Source organism: Sorex araneus, chromosome 4 (genome assembly GCF_027595985.1).
Source record: "Sorex araneus isolate mSorAra2 chromosome 4, mSorAra2.pri, whole genome shotgun sequence".
NCBI classification, from domain to species: Eukaryota; Metazoa; Chordata; class Mammalia; order Eulipotyphla; family Soricidae; genus Sorex; species Sorex araneus.
The window spans coordinates 151,094,807-151,119,053 of NC_073305.1; the positions used below are offsets into that span (position 1 = coordinate 151,094,807).

At 41.2% G+C, this 24,247-nt stretch overlaps 1 protein-coding gene across 1 annotated transcript in view; it reads right to left on the reverse strand.

The window, feature by feature from the left end:
* HDDC2 (HD domain containing 2) overlaps window positions 1-23,609 on the reverse strand; it is a 28,276-nt gene extending 4,667 nt beyond the window's left edge. Inside the window, exons 1-5 of the mRNA XM_004613980.2 lie at window positions 23,479-23,609; window positions 16,833-16,954; window positions 14,302-14,404; window positions 9,206-9,274; window positions 820-958 (exon numbers count right to left, since the gene is read on the reverse strand). Coding sequence (XP_004614037.2) covers window positions 820-958; window positions 9,206-9,274; window positions 14,302-14,404; window positions 16,833-16,954; window positions 23,479-23,559 — 514 coding nt within the window. The 5' untranslated portion in view covers window positions 23,560-23,609. The remainder of the gene's footprint in view (window positions 1-819; window positions 959-9,205; window positions 9,275-14,301; window positions 14,405-16,832; window positions 16,955-23,478) is intronic.
* Between the last annotated feature and the right edge of the window lie 638 nt (window positions 23,610-24,247).

The following is a 24,247-nucleotide window of genomic DNA, read 5'->3' on the forward strand; positions in this document are numbered from 1 at the left end:
TGGCTCTGCACTCAAGGAGCACTTCTGAATGATAAAAGAAACAACATGAACACCAGCTGTTATCAGTAGAGCCACGTGTCTCCTCTCTCTGAAACAGATGAAGATAGAGCTTATTTCCAGAATCCTAAATACTTAATATGAATTATGTCTAGATTATATTTTCCTTTACCCACCCCATTACAAACTGCCACACTATACCCCTCAAATTACCCTATCAACTAGATTGTATAATCATTGTATAATGATTCCCATTTTAAAGATAAGGACACTGAGGCCTACAGATGTTAAATGCAGGTTACCTGGACTGTGTGCAGCAAAATCAAGATTCAAATCAAATAACCTGACTCCAGGACAGTGCTTATAAAGCACTATAATAGTGATTTCAACTATTTGGGATTTTCTTCACGTCCCTATTTCTTCCTCCAACTTATTTATCTGTGCATCTAAAAAGCAATTGCAGGTTAGAAAGCATTTTCACATACCATACGTCTCCTGCATCTCAACTCTAACCAACGACTTAAGTAGGGTAGCTATTCAGAAGGGGTTCTGAAGTCAGAGTCTGAGATTTTAGAGGGGGCTCCAGAAGCACCAAGTAGCAGTAGGTGGGAGAGGTAGGCTGTAAGCCCAGTGCTCACGAGCCGGGGCCTCGCGCTCCTGTACACACTATCCCCCACCAGGCACCCACACTCATTTCCAGATGCTCCCTACCAAAGGGCCAGAAAAGGGTAGCAGCAGTGAGGGTTGCAAACAGAGCTAGCGGCTGTACTGGGCTCAGGCCAGACCAGAGTCAAGACTCGCTGAGGACCACACTGAATATACCTGCTGTGGAATCATAGAAGTCCTGCAGCCTCCCGGGCTTGTTCTCCTGGGCTTCGTATTCGTGTGCTTGGAGGATCATCTCGCACTGGTCCAGCTGCTTCACAAACTTGGCTTCCGCACTGGATTGGGTCTCGTACTCCTAAGCAAAGAGACCAGGAAACTGACCGGATTAGGACTGCCATAGAGAATGCTCCAGGAAAATTCCGATTTGGGTACCTGAAATTCAAACCACAGCGGAAGGCACATTCTGTGTTGGCCACATCTCTCCACGGCATACTAACCCTCTGCAGAATTTCATCTGCAAACTCACAGCTCCGCACTGGCACTGCATGGAAGAGGCAGCACCCCCAACTTGGCTGTCGGCAGGGACACTTCCAAGCTCTTTTCTTCCTTAATGTCTTGTCTTCATTTCTAATGTTAGTCCTTCATCCACCTGAGGGAGCAGTTTACCTTTGTTTGTTTGTTTCTTTGTTTTTGGAACCACCCATTGGTGCTTAGGACTTACTGCTGGCTCTGCAGCGGGAATCACTCCTACCACACATCATGCCAGGATCCAACCTGGGCTGGCCACATGCAGAGCAAGCACTTTACCTCCTCTGCTATGACTCTGAATCTGTGGCTTCCCCCTTTTCTGTTTGTTTGCTTGGGGGCCACACCCAGCTGTGCTCAGGGCTTACTCCTGGCTCTGTGCCTGAGATCACTCCTGGTGGAGCTTAGAGGACCATAAGGGCTGCTTGGGATAGAACTGGCTGGCTGTGTGCCAACCAGTTAGTGCCAGTGCCTCACCCACTCTACTATCTCTCCAGCTCCCTGTGGTTTAAACATTTTTATTTTATTTTATTTTTATAAAGTTGTTCACAATATTTGATTAAGTTGAATATTCGAACATCAATCCCACCACCATTACACCTTCCCACCACCATATTTCCATCCCGAACCCCAAACCCTGACTCCCAAGCAGAACTGAAGTAATTTATTTTGTATTGCTTGTTATGAATAATCCACTAAAAATGAGACAAAAAAAGGTTTCTTGTAGGAAAGTGTGTGAAGATTGTTGTATTTCACCCAGGAGTCATTAAGCTCTTTTATGAGATTAGTAACATGTTGTTAAAGGTTCAGCCTTATGTGATTATATATATATATATATATATATATATATATACATATATATATACACACTCATATGTATATATGTATACATGTATTTCCGCCTAAGATTGGTTGCCTTCCCAATCAAATGTGGTGTGCTACTTTGGTATATTGGTGGTGTAAAGTATGAGTGAGGACCGTCCGAGCATGTGGAGAGCGGCTGTGACCATGGTGGCATTTGAGTTCTGGAGGGTTTTGGCTGCCGGGACTGACTCCGTTGCGTTGTGGTTTACTTTTTAAACTCAAGCTAATATTCTACCTTATGCTTCTAAAATTATTTTCAGCTTCATTTAATGTCCAGCTTTTTCCATTCAGTGAATTTCTAACTTTCACATTTAGTTTTCATCACCACTTACCCTGGGACTCTGCTGTTACCTTCCAAATAAGGATGATTTCCTCAAGCCCTTCTGGGTTAAGACCTGGGGAGAGAGTTAGGACCTGGGAATTTCCATGCATGCGGTGTGTGCAAGTGCTGGGGCAGGGAGTCAGTGAAGACCAGGGAAGGGAAGCAGCTTCGATCCTTTTCCTCTTCCCACTGGACCCTCCCTGTGTGCAAACCCGAACAAGAAGCTCCAGGAGGTCGGCTTCTTAGAGTCTGAACCTGCCACACAACCACAAGCTTCAATTAAGGCTATGGAGAAGCATTCTTCTATTAAGACCACAGTGTTCCCAGCAAAGTTCTCATTTGGAATTCTATCCCAGATGTGTTCGGATAATGAACCTGTCATGCTTTCCGGCAAGGTGACGTGATATGAATCACAGAAGGTTGCCTGTTTTTTTGAGACGCCTTATTCTCCATGAGGTAGTTACTTGGATTTGACAGAGATGAAAATCATACAGGGAAAACACTCCAATATAAAGCCAATCACATCTTATTTCAGTGGCGCTGAAAATAACAGGATTTTGTTTAGAGATTTATCCACACTTATATTTATATATTTACTTTTTAAAAAATCCAAGTCATTTACTTAACAAAAAAAGAAACCAGATACTGTGAACCAGCGTACAGATATGCTACAATCTTTTAGTGCAAAGAAGAGAAGAGGAGGAAGAAGAAAAGAAGAGGAAAGGAAGATTAAGTTTCCTCCCCTTCCCTTGGGGGAAAGGTTGGTTTCAACAAAGTGTGGAGAGAGAAGAGTTTATCTCTGGCTTCTGCTACTCTCCTCCCAGGGAATCAGGATCATGTAGCTTTAAATCACCCCCCTCTGGCACCCACCCCCAATGCAGTACCTGCACATCCAAGAATATGGAAACTTTTGTTGTGGTTTTGCTTTTGGGGCCACACCCAAATGTCCAGGGTAATGCTCAGGGCTTATTCTTTTTTTTTTTTTTTTTGCTTTTTGGGTCACACCCAGCGATGCACAGGTGTTACTCCTGGCTCTGCACTCAGGAATTACCCTTGGCAGTGCTCAGGGGACCATAAGGGATGCTGGGATTCGAACCCGGGTTGGCTGCGTGCAAGGCAAATGCCCTACCTGCTGTGCTATCCCTCCAGCCCCATCAGGGCTTATTCTTGACTCAGCTCAGGAATCACTCTGGGCAGGGCTTTGGGGAAATGCAGGGAGAACCCAGGCTGTGCCAGGCAAACACCCCTACCCCTATCAGCTGCTGTATTGTCTCTCTGGCCCCAGGAAATCTTTTTAAAAGGGTACTTGTTGACCCAACCGTATTTCCCATTAACTAAACTTTAGTTAATGAGAAAAGAAAATGTGGAGGTGAGGGGCTGGAGGCCAAGGGCAGGCAGGACACTCAGCACTGACACATGGGAGGGGCGGGGTTGAGCAGCTCATTAACCCCCACCATGTTAATCCCACTATGCCATGGATTCACATGGGAACTGAAACACATGATGGTGGACTGGCCATCTTTCTGGGATAGTTGGAGAAAAAAAAATTGCTTACTGAAGTTTGATTTCATACTTCCATAATATATAAAATAAATTATAATCAAGGATGTTTAATTGCTTTAAATTGATGTGACCCTCTGGGATGAAAGTTATTTATAGTGGTGAATAGCTATGATTAACATTTCAGGAATCAATCAATTAGCATTTTCTATCTAGCTAGTACCATTCTAAGATCCATGGTTACAGAATAATCATATTTTCTTAAATCAAAATCAAAACATATTAAGTAAAGAGAGAGTGAAAATATTCTAAGCATTCTCCTTCTATTTTTAACTTAACTGCCACACAAGTTGGATGCCTAATAAAGATAGGTATGCATTATTGATCAACATTTTATAGATGAAGATACTGAAGCAAAAAGGCTTAATAAATTGCCCAAGGTAACATAGAAAACAGAAGAGCCAGTGTCTGCACACTGGAAGTGTGATATCAGAGCCCATGTAACAGTCAAGGATGTGTGTGATGTCAGAGCCCATATCCCAGTCAGGGATGTGTGTGATATCAAAACCCATGTACCATCAGAGATGTGGTTCACTGCATGGCTGGTTACTCATGAACTGCCATGTCCAATCCTGGCACAGCAAAATAAATAAATAAATAAATGAATAAATAAAGCAGTAATAATAATTACAATAATAATGATAAATAAAAAGCAAAGTCACGTGATGATATTGGACATGGATTTTTTCTTTTAAAGCATGAGTTAATATGAGCATCACTGCACTGAGATTACTATAATAGTGTCATCCCCAAATCCATCTCCCTGGAACCTATGACCACTAACTTATTTGGAAATAGCATCTTTTCAGATGCAATCAAGGTAAGTTAACGCATTCTGGGTTAAGATGGGCTTTTGCCTAATTACTGGGGGACTTATGAGAAGGAAATCTAAGCACAGACAGAGGGAGAAAATCATCTAACCCTGAAGGCAGATGGAGTAGGGATCGGTTTCATGCCAGCCCTAAGGTAGGCTCCAGGAGTAGCAAGGAAGAAGGAAGCAAGGTTCCTCCCACGGAGCCTCCAGGATGGGCCTGGCCAACACCTGGATCTTGGGTTTCTGGAAACCAAAACCATGACACAAGGTTTATTGTTGTTTCAAGTGATCCAAGATGCTAGTACTCCTAAAGCAAATCAAGGAAACTAAGATAGCCTCTTACTACTAATAAATAATAACTTGGAGCTAGAGAGAGTGCAGAGGGCCATGTGCTTGCCTTGCATGTGGCCAACCTGAGTTTGATCCCTTGCATCCTAAGTGGTTCCTGAGTACAGGAGTGATCCCTGAGCACCGAGACAGGAGTGAGCCCTACCATCAGGAACAAAAACAAAAACCAAACAAATAAACAGTAACTGAAGGGATATCAAATAGGGTAGAACTATTAATGCTTGTTCAGTTAATCATCATTCCACTAAATGACAAACGAAATGATGAACTAGGAGAGAGGCTCATCACCTCGCTTTGAACCAATTACCCAAGAGACCGTGGACAGGCAAGGCTATCCATTCCTTAGTTTTCTGACATATACACTAAGGGAGCTGGAAATGGGATTCCTTTCCGTTTCAGTTTTACAAAATTCTAAATAGATATGGTAAAGAGCCATAGGATCAGTATACGAAATAATTTAAAAATTATTAAGAGAATAATAAAGTTGTCCCTGCACAGTACTAAAAGTACTGGGGACCAGGGGAAGTGAGGGAAAGTGTATCAGTTCATTAGGGCTGCGGTGAAAAAGGGTCCACAGAGTGGCTCTGGCACCAGAAATTTATGTCTCACTTCTGAAGGCCAGAAATTGGTGATGAAGGTAACAGGATCTACCTAGAGTTATGGAAAAGTGTTGGCTCAAGGAGAGCTACCTTCATGTGCACGTCATATTCTCGTTATCTAGATCTGTCAGTGTCCAAATTGCCTGTATTTTATTGGGGTATGCCACACTGAATTTGAGTCCACCCCAATAAATTCACTTTAACTCCATTCCCTCTGTAAAAAATCCTATCTCCAAACAAGTCATAAAATACCAGAGGTTAAAATTTTAGCATCTAAATTTAGGGGCACATAAGAATTCAAGACATAAAGAGCAGTAGCTTATCTCAACAGAAGGTTCGGGAAGCTGGGAACAATGTACACTGCACAAAGAAAGACTGTCACCCTATTTCTTGAAACAGTATACTTGAATGGGCATGGCGAAAGGAAACCAGGGATAATTCTCTCTTTACAAAATAATGTGTGATATTAGACAAATACTTCCCATTTTAGTGTAAAGATTTCCAGAAAGCTTAAATATACATGCACACCCCAGTATGCAGACACTATAAAGAGAATTTTAAAAAAACAAACAAAAAAACTTACTACATATAGTCTGCTTGGTTCACTCTGAATCTCATATCTCAAATAAAACTGTGACTTCATTCAGAGATATACAGATGACTGATGAAGAATTTAAGAGCCAGACACAATTTTTGTATGAACACATTTCTTTAATTCCAGAGTAAAAAGGTAGTGTTGCTTATCTATAATAAGTTCATTTTCACCCTTTGGTTCTTAAAACAACAACAACAAAGCCAACAACAGGAGTGGAAGAGACAGTGCTCTGGTTCAATCCCCACCACTGACTATGGTCCCTTCCCTAGTGCACAGCTGGCTGGGGTCTTGAAACAAAAACAAAATATGAAGAAGAATTCTCAACCCTTTCATGCCACACAAGGGCGGTCCAGGTCAGAAAATAACCTCAGGCCTAGAGAGACAATATACCAGGTAAGGTACTTTCCTTACATGTTGTCGACCCAGTTGGATTCCCAGCATACCCATAGGATCTCCTGAGCACTGCCATGAGTGATCCCTAAGCACAGAACCGGGAGTAATTCCTGAGCACTGCTGGATGTGAGGGAGGGAGAGAGGAAGGGAGGGAGAGAGGGAAGGAGGGGTGAAGGAAACATGATCACAATTTTTTTCATATATTAACCATCAATGTCCCCTCATATTACTAATGAAGAAATGCAACCCACTGCAACTTTTTAAAGTGGTTGGTGACCTGGAAGCAACAACTCTGAAGGGCTGTCACATGCCAGGGTGGCTACGGTGGTGTCCCTGTCTTGAGATCTTTACCAACTTCATTAACAGAAGGAGACTTTGACAGAATCAAAAATTCTTAACCATTTGGGTCTATTAAGTCCTTTAATGCTCTAAATTACATATATCTATTTTTAATAGACAATGTCTTTTTAATTGATTGCTGAATATTCTTTTTGGCGAGATGCTGTTTTAATAGAAGTCCATTTTGTAGTAAATTTTAATTAGCCAGTTGGAGATGACTAAAAATAGTAAGCACTAGGTAAAAATTCATATAAAACACTTTTAAGTCATGAGTCTTTTCCCCCTCCAGAGGCAATGCATGAAATTAGTTTTATAAGCTAAGGTACTAGTTTTTTTCCTTTCTCATGTATAAAATGCAACCGGAATCCAATCCATTATTCCCAACACCTAACAGTGTCTGAAAAAGTTCATTTAAAAGTACATACTTTGAAACAGTTTCTTTTCTTTCATAAAGAAACCCTCTTATAACAGCCATCTGCATCTGATACTACCTGATTCAGGCTGTGGGCTATAAACCACACATAATTGGTCACATTATTTGACAAGGTTAAATAATATTAAATAATATTGTCACTGTCACTGTCATCCTGTTGTTCATCAATTTGCTGGAGTGGGCACCAGTAACATCTCCATTGTGAGACTTGTTGTTACTGTTTTTGGCATATGGAATATGCCACGGATAGCTTGCCAGGCTCTGCTGTGCGGGTTAGATATTCTTGGTAGCTTGCTGGGCTCTTGAGAGGGACGGAGGAATTGAACCTGGGTTGGCTGTGTGCAAGGCAAATGCCCTACCTGCTGTGCTATCACTTCAGCCCTTAAATAATATTAATAATGATAATATTAAAGGTCCACAAACATCTTAAACCCTGAGCTGGAACTGTTTCAGTCTTCAACAGTTGGAAATTTTAGAAGATAATATGGTATATACGTATTAGAGAAAACCTCTAGTAGGACCTAGGGCAGACTCAGTTACTAAATAGTTAAGTATTTCTCCATCCAAACATACTGATTTTCATCTCAGGAAGGATGAGTGGGAACATGAACCAGCTTCCTGTTGACTCAGGTAAAACTTGGTGCTGAGGTCCGGATCAAGTCAGGATTTTGGGAAAAAAAAAAACATAAAACAAAACCCTGGTTCTCTGGGCATTTTGAGTTGGGATCCAGACCCAGGCTCTCTGGCTGTAAGCCCCTGCTCTCTTCAACACACCCTCCTGACTTACAAAGGTTATTTTGTCCCAATGTCCAGCTGAACCAGAGAGGTGAAAGCAGAAGCAGGGTGGGGACCTGGCTGTGTGGAGGAGGTGGGATAGGCTCTGAAGAGAAGGGAGAAGGATAGAAACGTGGAGGGGTGGGTGGGATACGGGTAGGGGGGAAGAGAGAGAGAGAGGGATCTTTGTGAGGAAGGAAGGAGGGTCTGTGAGGAAGGAAGGAGGCGTCAAAGAAGGGCTGTGAGGACAGAGGGAAGTGAAGAACTGCAGTGTGGGTGAGAGCGGGAGAGGGGGGCTGTTCTTCTTTCTCTAAGGAAAAACACCCCAGGAGACTGAGTAATGAGAGCAAGAAGTTGCTACTCCCTCTCTGCATTCCTCCAGCCAACTGCCACAGTCCCTGCCACGAGCACAACTGACAGCCCTTGTCTGCACTGGGCTTCCTGGCTGCACTCTGCTGACCTAAATGGAGACACGGCCCCAGCCCCAACAACCCTTCCAGACAGCCCGCGCTCTTCTCTAGGGCTGAAACGGCTGTGCTGAGGTGGAGTGGGGAGGGTGCAAGGGGAGAGGAATATATCCCGAAATCCTGGGGCTGCAAGCCAAGAGCCAGACCAGGCTTTTTTTTTTATAACAACGGAAAGGAGAACAGCAGAGAGAAGGAAACATCTATTTGCCATGAGAAATTCCTGAAGCACTTGGGAGGTATGAAGCAGACACAAACACGAAGGCCCAATTTAAGAGACAGCTGGCCAAGAGTATCTAAGTCAGCTAACACATGGGTGAGGAAAATAAACTCCACTGCAATAAATTAAAAGCTGCCGTTAGGGCTGGAGATAGCACAGCGGGGAGGGCGTTTGCCTTGCACGCGGCTGACCCGGGTTCGATTCCCAGCATTCCATATGGTCCCCTGAGCACTGCCAGGGGTAATTCCTGAATGCAGAGCCAGGTGTGACCCAAAAAAGCAATAAATAAATAAATAAATAAATAAATAAATAAATAAATAAATAAATAAAAGCCGCCGTTATAGACACTTACTTCCCACAGTCCATACAGCTCATTTCTGAGATCCTCTGGTAGGAGCTGGGTGATCTGCTTCATTGCCTCCTGAAATACCAAACCATTATTTTAGTCATATTCACATTTATCTAAGTCAACAACTTATTTACAGCGACCAAATAACGTGTTCAGACTTACACATAGTGGTCAGAGGGCAGCAGGATAAATTGATTTACGCTGGACAGTAGTAATAAGTTTCTATTCCAAAATGTAAAACGTGCCACCAAAACTGAGTAGTCATTATTGTCAACATGGAGGAAATGATATGGTAGGCTCACACACCACATGCTGAAAAGGGTATTAAGGGGCAATAACTGTTGTGTTGAGTCCAGTGCGGTCTCCACACATACACAGGTGAGGCGTGGAATTTTGTTTCATTTATCAGGCTGCAAACTGTCCTTGTATATCTTGCACTCTGCTTACTCCATTCATCCCCCTCTCCTCCTCAGACACAATCAGTTTTGAGCAGGAGAGTAAAGACACTGGGTCAGTGTCAGGGTCAGAATCTTCATCTCTTCACACAAACCAGCCATTTGGGAGCCATCGGTATGGTTTAGTCGGGCAGGGACACCACGAGCAGAAGCCTCCAAAACACATCCAAACGGGCAGAGAAGACGGAGCATGAAAGCAGAGGCTATTGTGAACTTATTTCTAATCTCTCCTAGTCTCTTTAGTCCCAGTGGCCACCACCATCACCACCTTGTCCTTCATTTTTTGTGTGCTTCACTATCTTTCTAAAATGCCACAGATATATTTGGGGGAACATGCGGCCCACTATTCAATCTCAAACGACTTCAAATTTCTTCACATCTTCATCCTACACTTCTTAATCTACTTCAGGGTTCTGTGACCACAGAGGTTAGGCTCCTTGGGAAAAAAAGATGGCCATAAACCACATCGGCAACATAAAGATCCTATACAAAATCAAATAACTGGGGGAGGGAGGGTTATGAAAATTAGAGTGGAGCCAAGGATATAGAGAACGCGTGCCACACAAACCGAGGCCCTGGGCCCCATCCCTGATACCTCAGATAAAACAAAATGAAAATAGATGAATTCCGCACTGCTTCCTCCCCTGGGCCCAGGAAACAGAGTAATTAAATGAATAAAATTATATGTAGATGATTATAAATAAAATTGGAGAATACAACCACTTCCTTTTGATTTTAAACTTTTATTCCACTTAAAGTGATATAGCCAGCATGAGATTTAGTGACAGATAAATATGTGATCTGACTCAGGAGGAATGGAACAGAATCAGTGCCTCTGTCATGTGTGATATTACATTTCTCGAAAAGCAGCCCAAGAAGGAATTAGCTTCTTGGAGAGCACAATCCACTTATTCACTAATCAATAAGCTTCCTGAGAATAAAACTCAGCATGTCATTTAAAAAAGTAAAAAGGCAAAAAAATAAACATACTGTTGCTCCCTCCCCGAAACTGAGCAATCACTTTCTGGATCTGAGTTCAATGATTTATTATTTGTTGCAATACAACCAGAATACACTTTAAGAATTCTGAGGTAGTCAGTATTCCGAATTGGGTAGCGTATGCCAGAGAATCATGATTATCTTCTTCAATGAAGCTCTCATATTCACCCCTCTCAAGCCCTGGGCACATGAGTTGATTCCTGCCACTCGTGGCTCTCGACCAAGTTTCATCTTATTCACAGAGATGTAGAGTCACAATTTCCCATTTCTTCCTGTTGGTCAGGTTAGTCGGGTATTTGTCAAAATTCTGGTCTAAATCAAGTTTACAGCAAAGGTGTTGTGCCAGTTTATGATGCCCCAGCAAGTTACTTTCATCACACAGCCATCAACGGCACACTGCTGAGGCTAAGTGGTACAGCAGTGAATTGTAAACTACAGACCCAGGTAGGACCAAGCAAATTATTTAACCCTTTCGTCCTTCAGTTTTCTCAGTTTTAAGACGGGCTTGCTAATGCTATATGCCTGAAAGGATTCCTGGGAGAATTAAGTAGCTGATATATATTAAGCATTTACTATCTGACATGCAGCAGGCAGTCTATCAAAGGGTCACTGTAAACATTTTCATTTTCTCCATCTTGTTATGCTCATTCACTCCTGTGATACAGTTTGGTTCATCTCCTTTTAAGCTCTTAGTTCTTTACCAACTAGGCCGGATATATACCACCATAATTCTGCCTTCTATAAGTCTTTCCCTTTGTGAGGGAATAAAACTTGTCACTGCCATAATTCAGACCCAAAGTCTAGCCAACCAATTCTTTTACTTTTTTTAAATAAGTTTTATTGGATCACTGTGAGAAACAGTTACATACTTGCATGACTACATTTCAGTCATACCATGCTCGAGCACCTATCCCTCCACCAGTGCACCTTTCCCGCCATCATTGTTCCCCGTGTCCCTCCCGCCACCCGCACCCCATCCCACTCCTTGCCTCTGTGGCAGGCACAACCCTTCTTACTCTCTAATTTTGGGCAAATCATAAATCTTATTATGATTTGCAATACAGACACTAAGAGGCTGTTATGTTTGCCTTAGTCGACTTTTAGCACATCCTGGGCAATCCCTCCAATCATCATTTACTTAGTGGTTCCTTCTCCATCCCAATGGCCTTTTCCTGCAGCATGTGGGGCCTAGCCGACCAATTCTTGATAATCCCCATTAGGCATCATGTACCAATTTGGGTTATAATATACGGCTTCTTTTATCCTGCTTAAGAAGATCAAATTACAAGTATTGCTTTGACTCCCTAAATTTTCCTCCAGAAGACTCTATTTTCCTTTTCATTTTAATACCTATTCTCTTCCAAGACAATAAACCTTCCGGATAATAGTATTTTTCCTGCCTCCTCCTTCAGTTTACAGCTGTCCTGATGCAGTTGGCTAGCCTCCGGGTAAATGATGCTTCCTGGCTCTCATTATGTGCTTTCCACCTCAAGCCAAAAAATCCTCCTTTAATTATCTTAATGCATGGTTTAGACATCCAAATCTCATTCATAAACACCATCTGCATAAAGAATTGCTCACTTCCCAGACCCTTTCCTCTCATCCCAAGTCCTCCTAACCAGCAGCAGGGAGAGGCAAGAGAACATCAGCACTCTTTAAGTCTTTGGCTTCTTATCCAAGAACTGTGGTTCTTTAAGATGTTTCCCTGACTCTTCTGACTATAATATTTGTTTCTCTGTGACCCAAAAGGAGAGGGCAATAGCCAGGAGATTTAATAAGGCCCAGAAGGTTTGTAACCTTGCCTGGACCTCTGCCAGGGAGACAGCAGCCTTCTCTCCGGTTGTTCAAGTCCCCTTGAGGTGCTGCTCTGAGTTCTCAGTAGCCAGGAATCAGCTCTTGTCAGAGTAAGACTAGGTTTTATCTTAATCCCAGGGTTGAAAATTCTCCCTACTGACTTTGTTTTTTATCCAGAAGGCTCCGAGTTGATTTGTGTGAAGGAAACATCAAATCTAATATCTACTTGCAAAGGAACAATTTGTTACATTTTCTCTATGTCATTACAAGGTCTTTGATTATCTGATTTTTCTTCCAGTGTCCAGCTTGACGCTTTATTAAAATAATCAGACCGGGGGCTGGAGCGATAGCACAGCAGGGAGGGCGTTTGCCTTGCATGCAGCTGACCCAGGTTCAACTCCCAGTATCCCATATGGTCCCTTGGGCAACGCCAGGAGTAATTCCTGAGTTCAGAGCCAGGAGTAAGCCCTGTGCATCACCAGGTATGACCCAAAAAGAAAAAAAAATAATAAAATAAAATAAAATGATAAGACCTCCTGAAATGAGCTCTAAAGTTAAGCAGCTTCCCTTACTCCTTCATTTCCTTTATCTCCTACTATTTTACTCATCACCCTCTAGTTCAGGTCTAGCCCGCATTTACAACTATTTTGAACCAGCTGAATAACTTTTGTATTTATTCTACCAGCAAATCTAGGAATTCTTTACTTACTGGTACAGCACAGACTCCTAAGGAGAAATATTTCTTTAGCTTGCTGCCTTTCTACATGCTTTGATGATTCTTAACCTGAATTTTGGAACTTTATTCAGCAGGAAAAACTCATTCCTTACATTATCCCTCTTGTTCCCAGTATGTAAAGTGTATTAGAAGTCCATATTGGGATTCCCTGTGCATGTTCTTGCTCCTAAAAGGGTAAAAATGTGTTTGAATACTGAGTTGCATTCTCTCTCAGCGCTAAGGTGCCTGGATTTAAACCAATCTACCCTGTTAGACCATCTTGATAAGGGATGTATCCATATAAGAAAGAAAAGAAAGAAAGAAAGAAAGAAAGAAAGAAAGAAAGAAAGAAAGAAAGAAAGAAAGAAAGAAAGAAAGAAAGAAAGAAAGGAAGGAAGGAAGAAAGAAAGAAAGAAAGAAAGAAAGAAAGGAAGAAAGAAAGAAAGAAAAAGAAAGAGAGAAGAAACTTGATTTTTCAATAACTGGTTCAAATATATCTTTCTCTTTGACACTGGTCTCTGGGTTTAGAGTCCAAATTGGCAGAGATTCAATATCCTTAAATAATAATTATAATAATAGCTATATTATTATTTATATATAACTTCATAGAGATAAGAGAATTTCTCTCCAAAGAGCTTAACCACTGAGAATTCCTTCAAGTTCCAGCTATTTCCACTGTTCTAATTAAAGTCATAATATACTGGTCCACAAACTAATGACAACTACAATCAATAGCACTTCCCCTCCTGGCGTTAAACAAGGCTGGGAGCAGCCATACTTTCCTGTTCTTCTGTTAAACAAGGCTGAGAGCAAGAGAAAACCAATGTGTGGCTCACTCCAGGAAATCCTTACTTCCAGACGATAAGACTGTAAAGGACTCAAAATAGAGTAAACACCAATGCCTTGCTCTTCAAGACTCTCAGAGACCTTGCCTCCCCAGTCTGGCCAATCCAAAGCTACTATGTCTTGGACACTATGTAATTCTTCCAATTTTCCCCTTCCTGAGACCAACCGCACCCCCCCCCCAGGCCCCCGCCAGACTCTATTAAGGCCATGTTCTCCCTTACTGCAATGGGTCTAATAAACTTGACTTTACTTCAGTACTAGGATTTTCTGAAGTTAATTGTTAAACTGACCTCTTCTCGCTTATGTTTTTCTTCTTTTGGAATGTTATCTGCTGGTGCTATGTCTCCAACGATGCATTCTGCCATATCGTGAACGAGGGCTAGGCGTAAACATCTAATCAGGCAAAAAAAAAAAAAAAGTAAGTATAAAGAATTATAGTTATTACAGTTTTCTTCACTATACTATTTTTAAGTTACATAATATGGTTTCTTCCCCCCTTCCACCCCCAGAGTATTTTAATACAGTATTTTCTAAAGTAATTATATTCTGCCAGTTTCTGTAACAGTTATAGATCAAACTGCTAGTTAATATTCAATACATTACATGCAGGGAGAGTTGTTCACATGGATTGTTTAAAACATAGTTCGTTTCTAAAGTAGAAAATTAAAAAGTTTGATAATCAAAGACTAGAAAGCCAGAAAATGATCTGGTTGTAGTAGTGGTTATCAACCTTTTCACATCTGTGTCAGTCTGTGGATCAGCAGTTGAAAACTACTGCATTATAACATTTAATTACTGGTACAAAAATTAGAATTAGAGCTAGAGTTAAGGGCTTGATTTGCCTGCAGTTGACCCCGATTTGATCTTGAGCAGAGAGCCACAAGTGACACCTAGTATGACCCAACATTGCCCAACATTCCTAATACAGAGACAATTGAAATAATGATATACCAAATGTATAGTTAGATGTCAAAATGAGATCCTTCATTAGTTATTTTGCAGTGGGTGTCAGGAATCAAACCCAGGGCCTCACATACGCAAGGTAAGTTCTCTATCTGAACTATACCCCAAGCTTCCTAAATAAAACCCTTACTAGAGAACTGGGTAGAGTTGGATAGATTGGAATCTGAACCCAGCAACCAAAATTGGTTAATTCTAATGCTGAGAAGTTGCTGCATTTCTCTAAATGTCAGTTTTGTCATCCATTTTCTCATCTGTAAAAAGAAAATGGAGAGGGGGAAGGTGTAGAGCATTAGTTCAGCTTGCCTTGCACGCCACAGACCTGGGTTCAATCCCCGGCATCCCATATAGTTCCCCCAGCACTGCCAGGAGTAATTCCTGAGTGCAGAGACAGGAGTAAATCCTGAGCATTGCCACTGTGGCCCAAACCACTCCCTCAAAACCTCAAAAAAATAACAGGGAGACTAGGAATAATGCTGGGATAAAAACTTCTGGTATAAAAATTAAGTTTATTTAATTATGTTTCTAGCATATGCTGATTATTCAATAAATGGCTATGGTAATTAGTGATAATGATTAGTAATTAGGATAATCAATGTCAAAATAACAAAGGCAAGTCCAGAGAGACAGGCCACAGAGAACTGTCTGTTTTATGTCCCCCCATTACCAAGGCAATACAAGGCCCAACAGCCTCCTCTTGGGGTCCTTGCCTGCAGCCTCTCTTACACAGTTCAGATTTCAAGTACTTTTAGGTTCATTTCCATATAAGAACATTCTCCTCTATACTATCTGTAAAAAATTTCAAGTTCCATACTATCTACAAAGTAACAGGATTCACCAGGGTCCCGAATAAACTCTTCGTTGCAATAAAGCCGATTTCCAAAGTATACCTCTAGGACTCTGCTATGTCTTCTTTCTGCATGCTGTGGTTTTGCCTACTTTGCTATCTAGCCAACCTTCAGAGCTCAACTCAGATTTTGCCTCCATAGAATAGCTTACTAACTTTCTGAAGTGCTTATTTTATACTTGTTTGAACCTATGTAATTCATTAAAGATTGATTTACTGTCTTATAATCTAAGGAAAAAAATTTCCTGAGCTCAAAAAGCATTTTAAATACTTGCTCATAGAAGGAAGATATCTTTTCTCAGCTTTATCTTGCACATATCACTAAAAAACTCACTTCAGAATTTTTTTTTTAATTGGTCCATGGGCTGGAGCGATAGCACAGCGGTATTTGTCTTGCACATGGCTGACGCCGGTTTGATTCTCCGCCCCTCTCGGAGCCCGGCAAGCTACCAAGAGTATCTTGCCCCACACAGCAGAGCCTGGCAAGCTACCCAGAGTATCTTGCCCCGCACAGCAGAGCCTGGCAAGCTACCCATAGTGTATTATATATGCCCAAAACAGTAACAAGTCTCAAAGTGGAGACGTTACTGGTGCCCACTCGAGCAAATCTATGAGCAACGGGATGACAGTGACAGTGAATTGATACACACCAGATGATGCTCAGGGCTGACTCCTGCATGTACACTCGGGGATCACTCCTGGTGGTGTTTAGGGACCACATGAGATGCCTACCAGGGATTGAACCCAGGTCAACCACTTGCAAGGCAATCACTCTATCCACTGTACTATGGTTCAGGCCCAAAAAAATTGACGTCAAAAATAGGTGCCACAATTCACAAAAGAAACTATATTCCCAAAGTACATAGTATATCCTCAATCTGTATGCTTTGCCTCAGTTTTCCTGGCATATAAATAAACCTACAAGGAACTTGTCACAGGCCTCAGTCATGAAAACTGGTATACTCCCACACACCACCAACACTGTGACAATCATCAGCATTCATATCAGCTTACCGGTCTTTGTTAAGATGTTCGTCTTTGGTCACAAGAGCCATTATTGCCATTCTGTACATGTGATCTGATACGCTCTCTGGACTTTCTACATTTCTGTATACCCAGCCAGTCCGTGGAACTCTCTAGTGAAAATAAAGAAGAGAAAGAGTTGGGAAAATAAATATTTTTTAAACTGAAAAAAAAAAAGACAAAACCCAAAAATTCTGACAGAAACACAGTAATTGTTAGGGACTTAGGAACCTACTTAACCAGTAGAACAAATTCCAGAGACCAAAATGAAAAAAAAAAATCAAGATAAAATGACTTAATAGATATATACAGAACACTGCCCCGAAGGAGCAGAATTTACCATCTTTTCAAGGACATGTGGAAAGTTTTCAAGGACTAATTGCTGGTTGGGAAACAAAGCAAGCCTCATTAATTCAAGAAGAATAACATATCAGGCATCTTTCTGACACAGTGGTATGAAGTTACAAATCAAACACACAAGAAAGCTGGCAAGGCACAGATATTCCGTGATTAAACAACATGTGTTGGTTCACAAAGAAATTAAAGGATAAAATTTAAATATCTGGTACTGTAAAAGAATGACTTCAATATTACTAAAAACTATTATATTTCAATTAAGAAATCAATTCAAAAATATCCAAACATAAAAAACAATGATATATGCCAAAATGTAGGGAGCACAGCAAAAACTATACTTAGAGGAAAGTTCACGGCAATATACCTTATCTCAAGGAACATGAAAATCTCAAATAAACAATTTAACTTTACATCTCAAGGGTTTAGAAAAAGGATAAATGAAATCCAAAGACAAAAGAAGAAAGAAAATAATAAAATCAGTTTGGAAACAAATGAAATAGAAACCAAAAGATATTTCAAAAGATCAACAAAACAAAAATCTGGCACTTTGAAATAAAGATCAGCAATATGAACAAAACTTTCACTAGATCCATATGGAAAAAAAGATAATCAACTGAACAAAATCAAAAACAAAGAGAGGAATCAACTTCAAAACACCTGCTCTCCAATAAAGTAGGGTATTTTATGTTCTAAAATATATAAACTATAAATGTGGCTTTAAAAGCATTTAGTTTGAAAAGTATATAAACTAAGAAGATTCAACAAATGTCTTGTTTTAAGATTTTTTTAAAGTTCTCAAATGGATTTATAACAGAATTGGCAAAGGAAACAATGAATAATTTAAACAACAGAAAATAAAAACAGTTCATTTTGTCCATTCATTGGTCTTCAAAAGTATAAATTAGAATCTGAATCAGAAGACATCAGAACTTTCCAATGGGATAAACAAGGCTTCTATAAATTAGTAAGGTAATATTTTCAATGTGTTAAGATTGAATATTTTGTATACCTCTATGAGGGAAAAAATAGATAATTAAAAAATAGAGAAGTGATAGCAGATGCCACAGAAAAACAAAGTTTATAAAAGACTGCTAAAAGACTGCTATGAATATAGACTGACATTATGTACAACCCAGAAATAAAAGGGAAATTTCCTTGAATTGTACAAGCTTTCAAAAAATAAAAAATCATGAAGAAACAGAAGATCTGACCAGATTGGTCTTGAATACAGAAATTCAAACTGCATCAAAAAATAAGAAAAATTGAAAGTTCAGAACCAGACTAGTTCACTCTTCAAAAAAACTAAGAGGAGAAAACCTACCACAACTTTTACAAGATTAATATTACCTTCAGATCAAATCGTACAAGATCATCACTGGGAAGGGAAATTGCATGCCAATATATCTCATAAACATAGATGCAAAAACTCTCAACAAAACACCAGCAACAAAATTCAACACCCATTAAAAAGTTCATAGATCATAATCAAGTAGGATTTATCACAAGGAAACAAGAATGGGTCAACATATGCAAATCAGCCTGCTCTACCATATCAACAAAGCCAAGGATAAAAAGCATACAATTATCAAAAGATTTCAGAAAAAGCATTTGATTGGCAGTCATTTATGATTTTTTTTATAAAGCTATCAGTAAAAGGGGTATAGGAGAAACATACCTATTAGAAAGACCACATGGTTAAAGTTGAAGACTTTTCCTCCAAGATCAGGAACAAGACATGTGGCCAATCTTACCATTGCTATTTAAGAAAGTCTTTCACTAGGGATTCTGGTCAGAGCAATTTTACAAGAAAAAATAAATTAAAAACATCCAATCTGGAAAGGGAAAGAATAAAACTCACTATTTGCAGATGACTTGCTATTATACAAAGAAAACCTTAATGGCTCTACCCAAAAACCAATGAAAAAAATAAACAAAAACAGTGTAGTTGCAGGCTACAATTTTTTAAATGTTTCATTTTTATATGCAGTGAGAAAATTATGAAAACAATACCACTTATGATAACGTCAAAAATAATAACTAGTAATAAATTTAATCAAAGAAACTATATCCTAGTACGGTGAAAACTAAAATATTATGGAATGAAATGGAACAAATCACAAGAAAATGGAAAGATATTCCATGCTCATGGATGAGAAGAATTAATGTTATTAAAATTGCCATTTTATAACTGAAACCCAATCATGAGCAGCTTTGTAATGCTCTATCTCATGTTGATTCCGTTAAAGAAATAAGTAAAAGAAAATGGCCATTTTACTTAAGCATTACAGATTTGATGGAATCCCTCTCGAAATTCCAACAGCATTCTTCAGAGAAATAGAACCAAGAAACCGTGAAATGTATATGGAACAATAAAATTTAATCATATCATCAATCTTCAATTAAAACAAAAAAGGACACATGTTCTTCGTCTACCAACTATACACCAGTAAACTAAAGCTGTAGCAATCAAAACTGTATGGTATTAGTATAAAAGGAGACACACCTAACAGAATTAAGAACCCAGAAATAAACTCACACATACAGAGACAATAACATAACATACAATGGAGAAAGGGGAGTCCCTTCAATAAACATCCCAGACAAAAGGGACAAAGTACAAAATAATGATACAAGATTATCATCTTATATCTCAGACAGAAATTAACTCAAAGTGGATGGAAGGCTTGAATATAAGATCTACAACCATGGAAAAGGCGAGGGGACTAGAGAGACAATACAGTGAGCAGGATGCTTGTCTTGCATGCAGCAAATTACATTTCGATCCCTGGCATGACATCTGGTCTCCTAAACCCCACCCGAAGTGATTCCTGACTACAGAGCCAGGGGTAAGTCCTGACCACACCTGGATGTGGCACAAAAAACAAAATACCAAAGAAAAGCTGGGTGATAAATCCTTTGACAGAAACTCTAGTGATATCTTTATGGATTTATCTCCAACACCTAGGGAAACAGAAGCAAAAATTTTTAAAGTGACTAAATCAAACCAAAATGCTTCTATACGGTCAGAGAAATTATTATGGGAGAAGATATTTACAAACAGACAAGAGAATTAATATCCAGTTAAAAGAGTAGGGGTTGGAGATAGTACAGCATGTAGGGCGTTTGCCTTGCATGTGGCTGGCCTGGGTTCAATTCCCAGCATCCCATATGGTCCCCCAAGCACCCCCAGGAGTAATTTCTGAGTGCATGAGCCAGAAGTAATCCCTGTGCATCACTGGATATGACCCAAAATTTAAAAAAAAATAAGTAAAAAAAATTAATGAGTAAATAAACACATCACAGATGGTCCACAGACAAATGAAAAACAATGTAAGATTTCATGTCATGTCATAGTTGCTAGAATAGATACTATGAGAAACATAGTTGGTAGGATGTGAAGATAAAAGAGGAACGCTCAGACACTGTAGATGGTAATGTAAATTGATGCAACACTACGGAAAAGCGGATAGAAATTCCTCAAACATTTGAAACAGAACTACAATTCAGCAGTTCTGTGTCTGCTTCTATTCACCCAGACAGTATGAAAACACTAATGTGAAAAGTCATATCCATCCTATGATATTTGCAGTTATTCACAATGGCGAAGGTATGGAAATAAACTAACAGTAAGAAAAAATAAGGTGTGACATATATACACAATGAAATATTATCTATTAAACAAAGATAAAACCTTGCCACTAGTGCCTAGATGGATAAACCTGAAGAGTATATGCTATGTAAAATACTTCAGAAGAAGAGTCACTACTGGAAATACAAAAAAATAAAGGGAACAAAAGAAAACAAATCACACAGAGTGGTGGTTCTGAAGTAATGATTATGGGGTGAGGTTTAGATATATAGAGCGGGTTAAAGTCAACTTTGGTGAGAGACACCAATATTAGTTCAATGAAGACATGTATATATATGTGTTCTTAATTACACATATATGATATACTACCCATTTTGCTTTTCAAGAGAAGTGGAAAGAAAAGGGCACAGAAAGAAGGTCATGATTCAAATTTTTAATTTGAATTATTTAAATTTTAATTTAAATATTTAAATGTTTAAAATTTATTAATGACAAAATTTAAAATAAATTTATTAAAAATAAATTTTTAATTTCAATATTTAAATTTCAATATTTAAATATTTTAGTTTAAATATTTAAAGTTTATTAATGACGAGCTGAAGAGAGCTCGGGACTGGAGGCCATGCCCTGCAAGCAGGCGGGTTCCCACTGCCTCGCCAGCTGTTCCCTGAGCATCACCCAACATCACCAGGATAACTGAGGCAGTCCTGAGCAGTGCAGGGTTTTGGCCACAAAGACTAAAAAAAAATAAATGAAATAGTTAAAAGTTATATATATACTTTGTCAACCCCTGCGGTTAGGACAGGGGCCAGGTGAGAAGTAGGCAGTGTGGGAGCTGGCCCTGCTGTGGTCTCTCTGGGCGCTCAGCAGGGTGGAGGCCCGGGACAGGAATACAGCTAGCGGGCCGCTGAAGGAACAAACAGCATGTTTTGGAGGACTGCTTCGAGTTTTAATTTCCAAAAGGGAATTTTATGCACAGAAAAGGTTGATAGTTTTTAACTGCTTCTGAGTTTGTAAATTCGAATTTTTTCTAGTATCCTAAACATTTATATTTATGTTTATTAGTCTAGTAAATGAACTCAATTTTGTTTGATTACATATGCATCACCTTCTAATTTGGATTAATTCCTCCAACATTTTAAGTTCCATGGTCAATAATTCGGGCTGGAGTGATAGCACAGCGGGTAGGGCATTTGCCTTGCAGGCAGACAAGTTGGGTTCGATTCCTCCATCCCTCTCGAAGAGCCCCGAAAGCTACCAAGAGTAGCCTGTCTACACAGCAGAGCCTGGCAAGCAACCCGTGGTATATTGGATATGCCCAAAACAGTAACAACAAGTTTCACAATGGAGATGTTACTGGTGCTTGCTAGAGCAATGATCCCATGAGCAATGGGATGACAGAGATGACAGTGATACAGTGATGTATATATGTATATGTATATGTATATGTATATATATATAGACAGACACACACACACATATTTATAAAGACATGATTACCGAAGTGGTCGACCTCTGGAATCAAGCCCCTGAGATCAGAAACTGATGCTGAGTGTGTGTGTGAATATTCACATGTATTCAAAAGTTCAACAGTTCAGTTATTCTGTGTTGTGAAAGGAAATGTATAAATTACAAAACATACACACAGAACCTTTAGACAAAAGAAACAACAGTAAAACAGTAAAGCATCTTACTTTTCCTGACTATAGAAGTTGGGACTTTGCCTTCCAACAACCCCAATCCGCAAAAGAACAAAACACTTAAAATCTGAGCAAGTGGCGGGCTTGCAAATTGGGAAGCGAGAGGCATTTCCAAGGGCTTCGCGATGACGCGATCAAGTCAGGGCTGCCTTGGATTCGGCTGCATCTGAGGCGGAGTCGGCTATTTTCCTATTTTGGACCCAGAAATCTGTTTCTCCTGCATTGCTTTCCCGCTGGGGTGAAATTCAAGTGATCTGCAAATCACTACCCAGAGGGGCAGTGGGCGGGGCAGAACCCAGCAGGAGTGATCCCAGACACAGAGGCCACTAGTAAGTCTTGAGTGCTGCTGGGTGCCACCCACCAACCTGAGTACTCCTAGAGTTGGGTGTCACGCACACAGATACACGCACACACACTCCCCTCCCGAGAACTCCTAGGGTTGGGTCACACACACTCACACACACAAGTATTCCTGGAGTTGGCGCTCTCACGCTCTCCCCCCCCCTCTCTCGCTCGCGCGCGCACACACACACACACACACACACACGTACTCTTGAAGTTGAGTCACACATACACATACACATACACACACACACACACACACACACACCCTCGAGTACTCCTGGAGACATACACACACACCCCGAGTACTCCTGGAGTTGAGTCACACACACACACACACACACACACACACACACACACACACCTGGAGACATACACACACACCGAGTACTCCTGAAGTTGAGTGTCTCAACACACACCCCTCCCCCCGAGTATTCGGGTATTACACACACACACCCCCGAGTACTCGAGCACTCCTGGAGTTGCCGAGCACTTGGCGCCCGCGGTGCTGTCCCCGCCGCCCGCCGTTCTGCGGGAAGGAGGCCCCGGGCCAGCCGGCCGAGGGTCGGGGGCCCTGGGCGTCCTCGGGGCGGGGTCGGTCCGCCCAGAGGCGCCGGGTGCCCGCGGCCGCTCCGCGCCTCCTGCTCACCTTGAGCTGCCCCACCAGCCGCAGGAACTGCAGGAGGTTCCGGGCCTCGGGGCCGGGGAGCGCCGCCCGCGCCGCAGCCATCCCCACCCGCCGCGCACCACGTGGGCCGCCGGCGGCGGCTCCGCCCTCCTCCCCCCGCCTCTGCTTCCCCTCCGCGCGCCGCCTCCTCCTGCCCAGGGCTCCTCCCCCACCTCCTCCCTCCGTCCGGGGCGCCTCCCTCAGCGCCGCCCACCGTCCTTGCCTCTCCTCCCTGCTCATCTCAGCCAACTCCTCACTCCTCCTCCCTTCCTCTCTGCCTTCCCGTCTTCATTTTCCTCCTCTCCCTCTCCCAACCCTCCACCTCTGCCTGATTTCCAATCCCTTCTTTACTCTAGTTCACTATCCTGTTGGTGCATCCTTTGATGGTGGCCCCTGGGTCACTACAACGTCCAGGGCAAACACAGTGCTTGGCACACATTAGGCACTACCGCTCCTTACCTGTTTTCTGAGTTACTGCATCAAGCATCTAAAGGCATTGCTGTTTGGAGGGGACAGAGGGCGACAATGGCACGTAGTCTTGCATGTTAGGAACACAGCACGAGATTGGGGGCTCTTACTCAAGGCAGGCTGACCATGAACTCGCAAGCTGGGTTCCAAGGGAACGGTTTTGAAGGGAGAACTCAGTGAGGAGGGAGAGATGGAGTGGAAGGACTTCAGTGGTAGCCTCAGATAAAGGTGATTGATGATAAACACAAAGGAACCTGACTGTGGAAATAATCCTGGCATGAAA